The 16,604-nt window shown below is 36.3% G+C and overlaps 1 protein-coding gene across 2 annotated transcripts in view; it reads right to left on the reverse strand.

Moving 5' to 3' along the window:
* The window catches only part of PPP2R2A (protein phosphatase 2 regulatory subunit Balpha), a 90,597-nt gene that overhangs the window by 4,473 nt on the left and 69,520 nt on the right, over positions 1-16,604 (reverse strand). For both annotated transcript variants that reach the window (XM_059177834.1, XM_059177842.1), the window contains exons 4-8: positions 13,151-13,316; positions 6,528-6,640; positions 5,199-5,376; positions 3,606-3,770; positions 2,500-2,669 (exon numbers count right to left, since the gene is read on the reverse strand). In XM_059177834.1, coding sequence (XP_059033817.1) covers positions 2,500-2,669; positions 3,606-3,770; positions 5,199-5,376; positions 6,528-6,640; positions 13,151-13,316 — 792 coding nt within the window. The remainder of the gene's footprint in view (positions 1-2,499; positions 2,670-3,605; positions 3,771-5,198; positions 5,377-6,527; positions 6,641-13,150; positions 13,317-16,604) is intronic.

The following is a 16,604-nucleotide window of genomic DNA, read 5'->3' on the forward strand; positions in this document are numbered from 1 at the left end:
CACATGAACTCTTTACAAGATGGACTAAAATATTTAGGCTAAAATACATTTGAAAATGGTGCAGATAATAGAGTATGTAAAGACTATTATATCGATAGCTGAATATGTTAACACCTGTTTTTTTCAGTCCATTAACTGCTGATTAAAAAAATATTCAATATTGTGTTTTACTTCCTTTTTAAATATCATTTTTGGGCATAAATAACTGAAGCCTACATTATCATTAAAGTGTACATGCTATGCAATTATAACTGACCATTGAGCATCTTGAGGATTAGGGGTGTTAATCACCCTGCACAGTCAAAAATGCACATATGGGGCACCTGTGGGGCAGAGTCAGTTAAGCATCCCACTCTTGTTTTGGCTCAGGTCATGATTTTGGGGTCTTCAGACTGAACCCCATGTCAGGCTCCATGCTCAGGGTGGAGTCTACTTCAGATTATCTTCCCCCTTCCCCGTGCCCCTCCATTTTGCGCTCTCACCCTCTCTCAAATAAATAGGTCTTAAAAAAATAATTCACATACACCTTTTGACTCCCCAAAACTTAAATACTAATTCCACTGTTGGCTGGGGAGGACTTACTGATAACAAAGTTAACACGCATTTTATGTCTGTAGTATGTATTATGTACTGCATTCTTATAAGAAAGTAGGCTAGAGGAAAGAAAATGTTATTCAGCAAATCACAAGGAATATACATTTGCAGTACTCTACTGTTTTTATAGACGAAATATCCAAGAATAAAGTGGACCAACACGATTCAAATGATGTTGTTCAAAGATCAACTGTATACAGTTACTCAAAAGCATGCATCACTGAAAAAATCTTATCACCGATATTCCTCACAGAATATCAAAAACTAACGAAAATGTACCTCTTTTTTGAAGTATAATTCACTAGGATTTCACAAGGGGATAAACCAAAAAATAAATAAATTTGGTATTTAAAATGTACTCTGAGAAATTATGCATTTCAATATTAACACTGTTAAATTACAAAGGAGGAAAGTTCCAAAGCTTTTGTTGTGATGGTTTGAGAGGGAAGGGGTTGTCTCGATCTCACTAACCCTTTTTACTTAGAAAGAGCCTTAAAAAAGAATTAATGATAGAAAAAAGAGTAGGTACCTTCCAAATGCTTAGAATTCCCTGTTCGTTATGAAGCAACCTAAAATCATTTTAAGTGTCCATTTCAACTTTTAAGTATAATGGAATGATTCAGGCCATGTCTATGCGACATTACGTGCAAATTTGTTAACTATGAGGAACTGCAACTCAGGGAGGGGTCAGGATAGAAGGCAAAAAAATCAGTAAGATCAAAATACCCTTTAGTCACACACAGCTCAGGAAGATGCTTATATAAATTCAACAACAGCTAAATCTGCATACGTTGAGTATAAAACGTAACTCTACTCTGAATCACTAATCCAATTCAGCATAGGCAGAAAAACTGCAGATTAGGTTAATCATAACAGTTCAGCAAAGTTTTAGAATCCACCTACAGGGTTTCCCACCAAACAATTTTAAGAATATGAAATTAAGATCCAATTCAATTTTATTCTCAATGGCAACTGGGGGTGGTGGTGGTAGTAGTGAGAAACACCAGGAGATAGATCACAATCTTGGAAGTTACACAAATGTAACTGAAAACAAAGCAGTATGTATCTCTTTGCCTTTGTTTCAACATAGCATTTCCTTTAAAATTTCAAATACCATTAAGGAAGAATCTTTATAGTAGTTTATGTTTGTAAAAGAGGAGTAAAAGGCTTGAGAAACATCATTTTAATTTTATAGAAAACACACAACATAAAGAAGGTACCATTTACAAATTCTGTATTCTTAAAACAGTGTTAAGTGTCTTCTATATTGCAGTCTAGGGTTTACTCCAGGTTTCTGCTTGCCCCCCATTCCTGTCCCCGGCTGTCCATGTCTTTATTCTCTTCTCCAGAAGAAAAGGATAGGGGATCAATGGTGGCTGACTGACAAGAGAACCCAGAACTAATATCCTACAACAGACAGCTGTACACTGGGCTTTCGAGCCGTTCTCCTTTAGCCTAAGACAAAAGTCATCTGCCGAAAGGTAGAATGTAGTCTATTTGACTGGGCATGCCAAAGTTAAGCTCTAGTTCAACTACGACTGCACATACTCCAACCAAGATGGGCCATTCTCCGCAATCCTCTTCCCCACCTAGACCTTATTAGAGTACTCTTCCTCCTCACTTTAAATGCAGACAGCAGTGTGGGAAAATGGTGTCAACAGTGAACCAAACTGGTAGCAAAATCACACTTGAACTGGACAGACAACACAACCTCTATAAAAGTATACATAAAATTAACATATGGAAAAGCAACATACTTATGAATCTCTGAAGGAAAACGCCTAAGGGTCCACCATGCTGTATTGGGATTAACACATAGTACAAAATCCTTTTCTATGAAGACTTAGAGTAAATGGGTGTAATTACTTAGGGTATATGCTAATTGAAAGAAAAAACTGCAAATACCTGGTATGTTTCCACAGGCCTGTTTTCCATATTTAAGTCCCAAATTTTGACTGACAAATAGTCTCTAGTCATCATATATCGACCACTATGGCTGAATTTTACATCAGAAATAGAGGAGATGATTTCAGAAAAAAAAGACCTGTTACTGGGATCTTCAGGTTCTTCAAACACTAAAAACAAGCAAAAAAAAATTTTTTTAAAGAGCAATTTGTAGAATATTCTGGCTTGGACAAAGCACTTGCTGAGACAACCATTCACAAACTTCCTAAGAGTGAGCTAGAGATGACAGGCTACTGCAGAACTGAAAAACATCTCTCTGACTATAAGAACATAACCTTCCCTGAAAGTCTCTTAAGGGAAATGACTTAACATTGATATTGAAGATATAAAAGTATATAGTATCTTCCCAGGGTCCTATAGCTGATTTAGCAGAACCAGAATAGCCAGGACTTCTAACTTCAAAGTACACCAGGTCTGTAGGTTCTGCATATACCTCCATAACTTTGCCTGTATGTTCACCACATGGGAAGACACCATCTGTATTTATACCAGATTTTTTTTTTTAAGCGGCCAGGTATTTTGGTAACAGGCATGTACCCATTTTTACAAGTTTTAAAAACACTTAACAACATGAAGACAATAATAATGCAACCCCTTAATTTTTTTAACCCAGTGTTTTTTCAAACTTTTTTTAAACCAAGGAAATCTCTTCTCAGAAAAATCTTCCTAGAAAGCTCAAAACAGAAAGCAACAAAGGGAGAGCAGGAGGAAAAGAGAAAAGGGAGGCAAGGGGGACAGGAAAAAAAAAAACAAAACCAACTCTACTTAAGAGTTAGAGAGCCCAGCCCCAAGTTCTCCCAAAATCACATTCCACTTATAAGTATGTCCACTAGGACATGCTCCCAAGAGAGCCTTTTATGGTCTTCCAGTAGAATGACCTATAATGCCTCACGTGGTCAGGCAGTTTATTACCAAAGGGTACAGGAGGCCCTGGGCACACAGGTTTTCAGATCTGTAAACCCATATAAATGTAGTCACTATGCCTGATGCTACTTTCAAAAAGCAGAAAATGTTGCCATTTGAAAAAAAAGACAGAAAACACTTACGTTTAGAATGCCTATCACAGAGAGCAGAGGCCCTCATGTCACATAACCGAATAGTTCCTTTACTGCTGCTGTATACAAACGTGTTGCAGCTGTTTGGATGGAATTCTGCTGCCGTAATCACTTCTGTTAGCTCTTCCATATTGGCAGGCTTGATATCCACAATATCTGGATAGCATTTATTAAGGAATTTCCACTTAGAATAAAGGGCAAATATAATTTTACATTTCTCAAGTTTGAAATTAATTCATAAACTTAACCACAAGTATTAATTTTGAATTGCATTCTACTCCTTATAGGAGTACAAATACCAGAGGGATAATAATTTCTAATGCTTCGGGAAAAAATCTTAGAAGAAACCATGTTAGAATGTAGATGAGCCTCTTTTTTTGAGTATGATACAAATCCCAGAAGCCATAAGGAAAAGACTGATTAAGTTTATCTTCCTATATTAACAGGACTCAGTGTAAATTCTAAACAAATGAAAAGCAAAAAACCTCAAGGGGGTAAAAAAGGGAACCTATCTGCAACACAAAGGAGCTGATTCACTTAATATTTTAAAAAGTGCTTTAAGGGACGCCTAGGTGGCTCAGTTGGTTGGACGACTGCCTTTGGCTCAGGTCATGATCCCGGAATCCCGGGATCGAGTCCGGCATCGGGCTCCCAGCTCCATGGGGAGTCTGCTTCTCCCTCTGACCTTCTCCTCGCTCATACTCTCTTACTGTCTCTCTCTCAAATAAATAAATAAAATCTTTTAAAAAGTGCTTTAAAAACAAACAAAACCCCCAGTAAGTATATAAATTCAATGAAAAAATGAGAACAAAAAGAAATATAAATAGTTGATAAATAGGACTTTTCACTAACTAGACTGGTAATGGTGAAGGGAAACAGGCTCTTTTATATACTATGGGCAGAATATAAACTATAGTAAAGTGCTGATTTTTCAGATGATGTCTATTTTAAAAATACTACATTAACACTAGCAGCAATAACTACATGTAACAAGACCTTTAAAAAAAGATACTTAAATATATTTATAAACAATCCTAGGTTTATATGTATACAGTATACTGTGTATGCCAGATATGTCTGTATCACACACTTGTACATGTACAGAAAAATCTCAGATAATATAAACAACGCAAGTGGCGTCTGAAGAATTTCTTTTGCCTTTATACCACGATGACTTCTAAGAATTTCTTTAGCTGACCTTACTAAGAATATTTTTATAATTACAGATAATACTCTACAAATTTGTTTTATTAAAAACTCAACCATTAAAAAAGACTTTTTATAGGTGAAACTGTATTTAATATACATAGTAGTATTATAGCAAGTATTTAGTACTAAGTACTAAACTTAGTATAATAGTACTTAAAATTCTAAGAATCCTATTTTTTAATCAATATATCATGGTCTTTATCAAAGAACTTCCCCCACTATTTAATCACTTAAACACAAAGAAAAAGTGTTATAAAGTAAGAAGCTACTTTTAAAAAGAAGAAATAAAAATACACGGAGAGATGAAAATAAATCTAGTATGGGGCACAACATGTCTTCTTTACCAAACACCAAAAAAAGAAACCAAACGGATACTGAAACTCCTGTCTGTAATCTCCAGATGCCAAAGATTAATCCGTAAATCGTCTGCAGATAAATATGTTTCATAATCACTATTAATAGAAATTGAGTTGATGTGATATGTATGAGCATTGGCAAATATTCTTCGTGGACTGGCCTCAACCATTAGGTCCATGGGCCTAAAGACTGGCACCTGTCAATAAAGACACATGAAAAACAGTCATTACAAAATGCTCACTATTTACAATGGCACACTTAAGGCTCAGTTCTTTATCCTAGTTTTTGAGGGAACACTATAGTATAATATAGTATAACAGTGTAGTACAGTCGTTTATATAGTGTAATATTACACAGATTTAGCTTTATAAAGCAACTGATGTTGATCTTTAAAGTGTTGAAATGAGAAGAAAAAGAAATAATTTGGTTAATTTACCTTCTTTTATAGATAGTAGTATTATTAGAATTTGATGTGGTTTCTAGTTCCAATCTTCTGCTGGAGACTTGCAAAGCTAGATGTTTCTGGTTTGGACTGGCTAAGAGGAAATTCGCTCAGAACATCTAATTCTTAGTATTTCTTAGCTTGAACTAGAGTATCTGGTCCATTTTTACCTACTCTCTTATCTCCAAAGCAAATTAATCTTGATACTTAAGGTCAGAATAGCTGACATTCAAACCGTAAGGGCAAAAAACAGTGTGGTATTGTATAAAACACATGGGGTCCTGGGTCACCCCCTGGCACAGACAGACCTTTATGTGGGACAGTTATTTAAAACAGGAATTTGGGGGACGCCTGAGTGGCTCAGTTGGTTGGACAACTGCCTTCGGCTTGGGTCATGATCCCGGAGTCCCGGGATCGAGTCCTGCATCGGGCTCCCAGCTCCACGGGGAGTCTGCTTCTCCCTCTGACCTTCTCCTCGCTCATGCTCTTTCTCACTGTCTCTCAATCAAATAAATAAATAAAATCTTTTAAAAATAAGTAAATAAATAAATAAAATGAAATAAAATAAAACAGGAATTTTTTTTTTATTGTATTTATTTATTTGACAGAGATCACAAGTAGGCAGAGAGAGAGAGGAGGAAGCAGGCTCTCCGCCGAGCAGAGAGCCCAATGCAGGACTCGATCCCAGGTCCCTGAGATCATGACCTGAGCTGAAGGCAGAGGCCTAACCAGTGAGCCACCCAGGCGCCCCAAAACAGGAATTTTTAATGTTCTATCTGGTTATAAACTTTTGGGGAGGGGGCAAATCATCGTTAATCCTATTCAAGTTCTGTTTAGGATCTAGAATATATAGTATGAATACAGAACACTATCAGAGTTACCATCATTTTTTCTTAAGTACTTACTCGTAGTGTAGTAACTGTAGTAGGATCTCTATACCTTCCATCTTCCTCTTTCAAGTTATACCCTTCTGGTCTTTTGTCCCTTTCACTGATTTTCCATAATTTTATTGTTTTATCTGGAGAGAAAAATGAAAAAAGTCCTCAAAAAAAGAATACTGCTAATAGAAGGAAAACATTTTAAGGTATATTCAAACACACTATTTCATACTTCACCTGAAAGGATCCCAAGAATACAATCTCTTATATGACTTAATAAAAAAACAAATTTCCTATTACCTGGCGAATAAAGACACATATACATAGAACTACAATACAGAAATGACAAACTATACATTAGTGGTACTCAAGGTACCATTTTTTAAAGAAAGATTGTATTTATTTATTTATTTATTTGAGAGAAAGAGAGAGCAAAAGCAGGCAGAGCAGCAGGCAGAGAGAAACAAGCTCCCCACTGAGCAGAGGCCTGACATTGGGCTTAATCCCAGGACCTTGGGATCATGGCCTCAGAGCAGACAATGAACCGAATGAGTCACCCAGGTGCCCCTCAAAATACCACTTGGTATTTAAGTCAAGTTACAGCCAAGTCCTTGTCCTTTAAAACTAATTAATCCTGGAAGAGGGTGTTGTGTTTGTGTGTTTAAGCACCTACATGTCTATAAATACAAACACATATATACACATACATTTTTTTTTTTAGAAGAACGGAGTTATTTCTATAGCCTATCATCTAGAATAAAAAGGATAAAGGAGTATTCATTTCCTTTATCTCCTAGGATTTCTAACAGATTCTACCAAAGACCCCACAAATTCCTTCAAAGACTGGATGCCTCTGTTTGAATCTATCTTTCCCTGTTGTATTGGGTCTGAAAAAAAAAATGACCAATTAAAAGCTGTGTCCCAAGTTCTTTAAGACAAAATTCCTAGTATCAAGAATATATTAAATAGTATTTTTATTTTTTAAAATAGTATTTTTTAAATAAACGCTTATTTTGGAGTAAATTTTGACTTACAGTAAAGTTGCAAAATTGTCCAAAGTGTTTCCATTCTACCCTTTACCCAATTCTTCTAATGTCAACATCTTAAGCAACCATGGTATATTTGTTAAAATTAAGAAATTAACATTGTATGTTACCACTAACTAAACTCTAGACTTTACTCAGAATGCACCAGGTTTTCTCCTAACAGCCCTTTCTGTTCCAGGATCCAAGCAACACTGTATTTATTTGTCAAGTTTCCCTAGTCTCTCTGCCTTTAACAATTACTCAGACTTTCCTTAGTTTTCATCATCCTGACAGTTCTCAGAAGAGCGATGCAGTATGTCTGCTGTTTTCCCATGATCAGACTGGGATCACTGGTTTTTAGGAAGAATACCAGAGGTGCAGTGAAGGTATACAAAGTATCAACATGACTTCCCCACTGGAGATGATAGCTCTGTTCACTTGGTTAAAGCAGTATCTGCCAGGTTTCTCCATTTCAGAGTTAATTTCCCCCTTGTCATACTCTAGTCTCTGGCAATGAATCTCTGAAGTCCAGTCCACACTTAAAGGAACAATTAAGTTACAGTCCCTGTGAGGAGCATCCATTCATAAATTTGAAATTCTCCTGTAAGAAGCATCTCCTCTCCCGGCTTATTTATTTATTCAACTAACTGTTTATTTAAATCATTACGGACTTGTGCATGTTTAATATTTTGGTTATAATCTTCGAATTGCATTCATATAAAAGTATCACATTCTTAATGGTCCTTTTATAATCCAAAGGGGACAATTAAAAAAAAAAGTAGTGTATAGAGGCACTTTCTAATACATTATCTCACACAGAGGTACAGGACTCCTCTAAGCCTACCACCTCTCTCTGCCTGGTAGTGAAGAGGGTGCTAGCCAACCCTGTGGACACCCTTTGCAAGGATGAAGTACTATAAGAAGAAAAACACTGCTAACTTTACTAACTTGTAATCTATTTTATCTAAACCCTAGTAATCTAGGGTTTAGATGTGTTTTAGATGTGTTCAGTCATGTATTTTCTATGTGGTATGTCTAGGTAAAGATTTATGTATTTTAGGATATTCTACTTGTCCCCAAATGTAGTAAGTCAAGCTTAAACTCTTAATTTTCGGTGTAATTATCTAAAAATAAGGATGAAAAGCTTCTCCTTACCCAATCTCCGAAACTGTCTGATAGCCTGTCCAAATTCATCATCCTTACCAAAGATCCAGATAAAGAAATCACAACATACTTACCAAACTTTTCAAATAAGATGTAGTTAGTTTATGGCTCCTAATAGTGTTTTAGGAAGAAAAAAAATTTTTTTTAAATCATGAAAAAATGGGTAAAAAGATTTTTAAAACGTATTACCAAAATAGTTGTCACTTAAGAGGTTAAAAAAATTGGGGAGTCTGGGTGGCTCAACTGGTTAAGCATCTGCCTTTGGCTGAGGTCATGATCCGGGGTCCTGGGATTGAGCGCTGCATCAGGATCCTTCTCAGTGGAAAGCCTGCTACTCCCTCTGCCCCTGCCCCTGCTTGTGTGCTCTTTGTCAAATAAAATCTTTAAAAAGGGAGGGGAAAAAAAAAAGGTTTAAAAAATTTAGTAACATAGGGGCGCCTGGGTGGCTCAGTGGGTTAAAGCCTCTGCTTTGGCTCAGATCATGATCCCAGGGTCCTGGGATTGGGCCCCCGCATAGGGCTCTCTGCTTGGCACGGAGCCTGCTTCTTCCTCTCTCTCTGCCTGCCTCTCTGCCTACTGGTGATCTCTGTCTGTCAAATAAATGGATAAAATCTTTAAAAAAAAAAAATTTAATAACATAAACAGGATAGAAAAGTACTATACAATTTCAGCACAATGCTTGGGAACAAGGCAGGTCAGAAATAAAATATTTTAATACGTGTAACAATTTTTTTTAAAAACCAAATTCTTAAACTCTGTAGTAGTGACTTTTTTAGCTATAGTTTTTGGCCGATTGGAGGAATGTGACAATAATCAAACTCCATAAGACTACATGAAAAATTATGCAAATATACATATTTTTCTATAAGGTGATTACTGGATTCCTCAAATCTGTCATTTCCAAAAGGTTAAGAACCACCGCTCTATGGTGTTTCCCTGAAGTGCCAATACTAACAAGTAAGGGCACCTGGGTGGCTCAGTCAGTTGAGCATCTGCCTTTTAATCAGGTCATGATGCGGGGGTCTTGGGATCCACCCTTTAGTGAGCCCTGAGTAGGGTTTCTTGCTCAGCAGATGGTAGTCTGCTTCTCCCCCGTCCTTTGCCCCTCCCCCCGCTCATGCTCTTTTTCTCTCTCTCTCACACAAATAAACCTTTAAAAAAACAAAAAAAACCCCTAACATGTAAAGAGGGTTCCTAAAGTCCATAAGCCCCAGTGTTGGTCTCACCATAACAAGAGGATTGGGACAGGGAAGACCACGCTACCATGTTTCCTTTGTGGGAATGCAGCTTTATGATTAAAAAGATTCTTAACAACAAGCTGTTAAAATACACTTTACTCGTAAACTTTTTATTACTCATATATACAAGACCCACGGTCAACAGGTTAGAGGTGGACATTACTGGAATGAGGAAGAGTTGAAGAGAACTCAGAGAAAGCAAAAGGAGATGAAAGAGAAAGAGTACACCCACCTGAAGAAACATTAAATGAACTAAAACTATGAAGTTATTTAAGTAAAACCGATTTGGGAGACATGGGACAGTTTATGATGACCGTGGAAAGCCAAAGCAAAGACAAAAGAGAGAAAGATTACTTTCGGTCAATCACAGGTGATATGTTTAGTTCTGTTTTCCATCAATCTCCCGCAGGAGTTCATCTTTTATGAGTGGAAAGGCCTGCTGTTATATGTGGGGGAGAGGTATTATTTTGCTCAATCTCACAGAGACAACTATACCAAATAATATAAAAATTATTACTTAGATTTAAGCGCTGCTGACATTCTCCCATGATCATTTCTGTCTTCTTTAACAATAAAGCTTTCCAGATACTGCTTAAGCTTTAGTCCTTCCATCCTTTCCCCATCCCACCACATCCAGACACAGACGTCTGTAACATTCCCACACTGGTTTCATGCTTCCAAAATGGGCTCTATTTTCTAGCTAAAATAAAATAAAATAAAATAAAATAAAATAAATAAAAAATTACACAGCCCCAAATAAATGTATTTTTTTTAACTATTCCTTAACAGTAACAACAAAAGACAGGAACCTACAATGCCTTGTGCAGTGCCCTTTAAAATAATTTGTATTATTAATCAAGGACTCAAAATTTACATGGTAAACATATTGGGGAGAGACTGCTGTTTCCGTCTACAGAAAATTATTACATAGAGTCACATACTTGAGACCCAACCACTGGAATTCCCAGTGACCTCTCCCTCCACTGAGCCTTTGAAGAGCTTACTGCCTAGAAAAGCTTGTCTGGCTAAACACTGCCTTGTGTATTTCAAATCAGAGAGCACGTGGAAACCTGCATGGAAGACAAATTTGAGTATCAACAGAGAAGTTAAAAGGCAATTAAGACTTAATCCATAAATGAACTGAAATGGGATTTGTTTCCGAACAATACTGAGAAGGAGGGGTAAGTGGAAGTATCTGAAAAAACAACTGGTTATGAACTGAGACCTGCTGAAGCTGCCTGATGGGTACATAGGGCTCCCTTATCCTTGTTCAGCCTATATTTTAAATATTTCCCTTTATAAAAAGGAAAGTAATTTATGCCATAAGAAATGAACTGCAAAAATTAAGAATTATGAATTATGTATGTCCCATCACACTTATGGGGGCATTTATTTCCAAAAGTAGAAACCATATAATGATTAGATTATGATTTTATGTGCTCAATAAAAGCACATAAAAGTATCTGAAGTGCTATTTGAAACAGCTCAGTTTACCATATAAATGAAAACTGAACGAAGATTAGAAGCCAACATACAATAGGAATAAACACAATTCCTCCATCTATAATGCTCTAAGTCCTAAGCTTTAAATCATTTATTTTTCTTTTAGTAAGGAGAAGAGAGGCAAATACAGTGATATGAGAAGAGAGGGGGTAGAGGGTTTTGGTGGACTGGCTGGGGAGAAATTTGACCATCAGAAAAACAAGACGGACATCTAAGAGGAAGTAAACTTGAGGTGTTAGTTAGCTAATGACACTGTGTTAAGGAATACACTTTTAAGAACTTGAAAAAGTGGTGATGAGGCCTAAACAGGATGAAAGGGGCACTTTGCATTTTCCACCATGTCACCCCAGAAGTTTCCCGAGTTTATAATCAGCAAATGGTAAAGAATGGTAAGGTCTACCAAGTATTAAAATCTGATTTCATTAACAGTGCCTTATATATCAGCCTCAATAAAGTTTTAATTTAAACTTTTATTACAGACAATGGCTAACCAGAACCTAAAAGTCCCCCTCAATCACTCTAACAGTTATCTTCAGACCCAAGCCCCCGAGAATTAACCAAGTCACAAAAACCCAGAAGAAAAAAATTTCGAAGAACAAAAAGAAGGTGCCTGTGTGGTTCAGGTCATGATCCCAGGGGCTTGGGACTGAGGCTGGCATCCAGCTTCCCTCCACAGGAAGCCTGCTTCTCCCCCTTCCCTGTCTCTCATAAATAAATAAAATCTTAAAAAAGAAAAGAAATGTTCTTCAACTTGTCATGAAGTACTTTAAATTCTGGTATTCTCTTATTTGATAACTTTTCCTGAGCAGACTAAGAAGAAATCTTCTCCCAACCCTGAGGTTTGTTAGGAAGAAGGCAGAATGCAGATTCCAGTTTGTATCCTTACTGTACAATGGATAAAGTAGGAAGGGTGCTCCTCTGCAAAGTATCCTGGAATGGAGACCATCCTTTGACGAAGTATTTTATATTTATAGTTTGAGATATTCTTTGGAGAGTTTAGGCACACTTTAACATTTATGAGAACTTACTATGCATACCAGGAATTTTATTTACTACCCATAACAATACTACTACACAGATATTACCATCTCCAGTTTGCTGACAAGGAAAGTGTAACTCAAGTGCTATAACCTCTCCAAGGCTTGTAAGCCAAGCTGGGACAAGCCATACCTGATCTAAAATCCAATGATCAAGTCCCTTTCTTTTTTCCCACTACAGACTATGTATGCACAGTCTATAGTGGAAAATTATAAGAAAATATATAAGAAAACAGACACCTGAGGACCTTTTTGTGGAATTTAAAAACTAAGAAGAGAATTTAAAAATGGAAGACAAAGGGGCGCCTGGGTGGCTCAGTTGGTTGGACAACTGCCTTCGGCTCAGGTCATGATCCTGGAGTCCCGGGATTGAGTCCCACATCGGGCTCCCAGCTCCATGGGGAGTTTGCTTCTCCCTCTGACCTTCTCCCCTCTCATGTGCTCTCTCTCACTGTCTCTCTCTCAAATAAATAAATAAAATCTTAAAAAATAAATAAATAAATAAATAAAACAAAAATGGAAGACAAAAAAGAAGAATTTACACATTCCCTATAGGGAAGACATATTTCCAAGTGTCTATTTGCGGAAATCTCCGAACACCTATTCCTCTTTGTAAAGGGCTAAGTATCCTACAGGACATACGTAGATAGTGGGCATACAAAAGGAAAAAAATTAACACTTACCATTGGTAGACAATAAAAACTGAGCAGCATTTTTCTGGGGTAACCACCTAATTTTGTTGATCTTTTCTTCTATTTCTAAACTTTTCAAGTAGTCAAACTCTGGTTCATGGCTCTGAAAGGTGCTGTAAACATTATATTCTCCTCTGCTATGAGACTGGATTTTGTTCTAAAATGGAAACAAAAATATTTGGACCATTGTTGAAAAATATTTCAAAAAATAAACATGCAATCAATTTCCTACAGACCTTGTAAAATGCTTGTTAATTACTTGCATCTTAAATACAATTATATTGTTTTTTATATTTAAGGCCTTCAAGGAATAAGTAAAACAGCTCCCCTCAAAAAGGGAAAAGCTTAATAAAGCCCAATAACAATTAAGCCCATTCAATAGGAAAAGTGACATTAAAATATGATCATTTGATTATTAATTGCCATTAACACACAGTAGAGAACTATTAAAAAAAAAATCTAAGCACCCTTAATAAGGGAGCACATCTGAGAAGGTAAGATTAAATAAAATTAATAAAAAGGGAAGATTAAGTAAGATAAGCAGAATCAGCTGGCCACAGCACTCTTTCTCCACCCACTTTAGGGTCAATCAGTTATTTATTATGATGTATTGTCCTCGTCTTCCTTTCTCATGCCTGCTTTAAGTCATTTCACTGCTGAAAAATTCTTAAGAGCTCTCAGCAATGTAATGTCATTATCTGACCCTGACTTCCCACCCCAAGACCACTGTTACAGAGCTCTGTTACTCACTAAAGACCACATTCAGCATTACCCAACGAACCTCATTCCACAAACCCATCAACAATTGTTTCCCCTCCTTAAGTCTGCCTTCTTATGAGCCTAGCACACACTGATTTCTTTCATTTAGTTATCAGTGTGAGTGAATACAGTTTAAGCTATTGGATAGAGACTACTTGTGAACTTCTTCAGTTAACCCTAATACCTTTGCAAAAGTGAAAATCAGAACCATGAAAGAATTTCATCTTTTCAACCTATTACCACATAACTAAAAATCTTTCCATCAAAAACATTAAAAGTCTAGTTCTAAGAACCTATGGGAAAACAGTTTATAACGGAAAGATATTACTGACAGTCAATTACTTTAAAGTAAAAGTGAATTTATCAAGTGAAATGTTTACGATTACCTGATTATAAGAATGGCTCATTCATTAGTTACTGTTCTCCATATAGAAAGAAAACCTTATTGAATCATCATCTTAAAATCATGTTTTGGGGTTTTTTTCCCCAGTAGTTTGATTATCTGGATTGTCATTCATAATCCTAGTTATATTTGAACCCTCTGATAGCAATATCAATTATTGAGTTGGCCAATATAAAGAATGTAGGGGATACCATAAAACATAATCCACACTGTGGATTCGAACCTTAGTCTCATTATCATACTTACACACCAAATCAAATAACCCTATCTATTAAATATATATATGCTAATACTAATTTAGAGAAATTCCATAAGCCTTCTATGGAAAACTGCTGTTTTAAAAGGTTTGTCATGCAGATGTTGGTGAGAATGCAGAGGAAGGGGAAACCTCTCTCACACTGCTTGTGGGAATGCAAGCTGGTGCAGTCACTCTGGAAAACAATATGGAGGTTCCTTAAAAATGTTGAAAATGACCCAGCAATCGCATCACTGGGTGGGTATTTACCCCAAAGATACAAATGTAGTAATCCAATGCGCCCCAGTGTTTATATCAGCAATGTCCAGAATAGTCAAACTATGGAAAGAGTCCACATGTATGTCCATCGATAGATAAATGAATAAAGAAGATGGGATATATATACACAAGGGAATATTACACAGCCATCAAAAAATGTGACATCTTGCCATTTGCAACTATGTGGCTGGAACTAGAGGGTATTATGCTAAGTGAGATAAGTCAATCAGAGAAAGACAATCATATGATCTCAATGATGTGTAGAACCTGATACACAAGGCAGAGGATCATAGGGGACAAGAGGAAAAAATGAAACAACACAAAAACCAGACAGGGAGACAAACATAAGAGACTTTTACTCTCAGGAAACAAATGGAGGGTTGCTGAAGTGGAGGTGGTAAGAAGGATGGGGTGACTTGGTAATGGACACTGGGGAGGCTATGTGTTGTGGTAAGCACTGTGTATTGTGTAAGACTGAAGAATGACAGACCTGTACCCCTGAAACAAATAATACATTATATGTATATAAATAGTTTGTCATGTTATTCTCCAAAAAAAACTAAAATAGCAATTTGATTTTTAGCATAAATGCTATGTTTTGAATTTAAACAAGAAACTATGGTACTATGTACACATCAGGTTCTAGAAGTATGAAGATTGAAAAACACAGCATCTCTACTTTCAAGTAACTTATGTAAGTGAAACTTTAAAGTAGAAACTAAGGTCCACATAACTTAGGTAAGCAATATAAAGAACTAATGGCAAGCACATATAGTTCTATATGTAAAAACTGTATCTATATAGGTCACAACATAAAAGTAAGAAAAGCACAAACATATGAACATATCTTCTAAAAAATTAAAGAAAAAAAACACCATCATCCTAAAGACTCAATAATTACTACAGGGGTCTAAACATGATCTATTACAGAATAGAAAACAAAACCATGGAGGTGATTAGCAGTCTTAATGGATTTTAAGAAGCACTGTTGCTTTTCAACAGAAAAAAAAAATGAAAGTTATGTCTACAAGGTTAAAAATACCAGCCTGGGCTCATATATTAGCATCCACACCCCTGAAATTCCACTAAAATTACAGTGAAAGAATTTTTAAAGACAAATCAAGAAGAACAAAGAACAGCAGCAAAAATGACAGCAGCAGTAACAAAAGGCAGCAGCCATAAAAGAGATGCATAAATGGAGACTGCAGAGAGCTGTGAGCTTTTGCCTTAAGTGAGCAATCAGATTCTGCCTAAAACTAGGAGAGGGATGCGTTTGTATTATTGTAATGATCATGACAGTGAGGAAGTACACACGAAGTACCATGAACAAAATATGAAGAAAAGGAAATATAATTTCCCTCTTCTTAACACTGTGCCCCCCCCAAAAATGCATCACAGAATGCTTTTTTGTTTTAAAAATTCTCCTACATAGAGAATCAACACATTGTAGAAATGCTGTATATTTGTGTTTTCTTGCATAGCCGTTTGCAACTCCCTTTATCGTAGCTTGTTACGATCTCTGAGAACTTACGTTCTTAACCAATCTCTTTATAGAATTATATATACAGTTAAATAAAATATTTTTATATATGAAAATAAATAAAATAAATTTAGAAGTGCTTTATCCTTCAATACATATAATAGTGCCTGGCATAACAGGCATTCAATAGATGACCAAAAAGAATAAAAGCTGGTGCTGGTATGGTAAAGGAGGTTGGAATTAACCCAGTAATTAGAGTACAGTGTAGAAATCAGAAGAAATGGGTTAG

Source organism: Mustela lutreola, chromosome 1, assembly GCF_030435805.1.
Source record: "Mustela lutreola isolate mMusLut2 chromosome 1, mMusLut2.pri, whole genome shotgun sequence".
In the NCBI taxonomy this organism is placed as follows: domain Eukaryota; kingdom Metazoa; phylum Chordata; class Mammalia; order Carnivora; family Mustelidae; genus Mustela; species Mustela lutreola.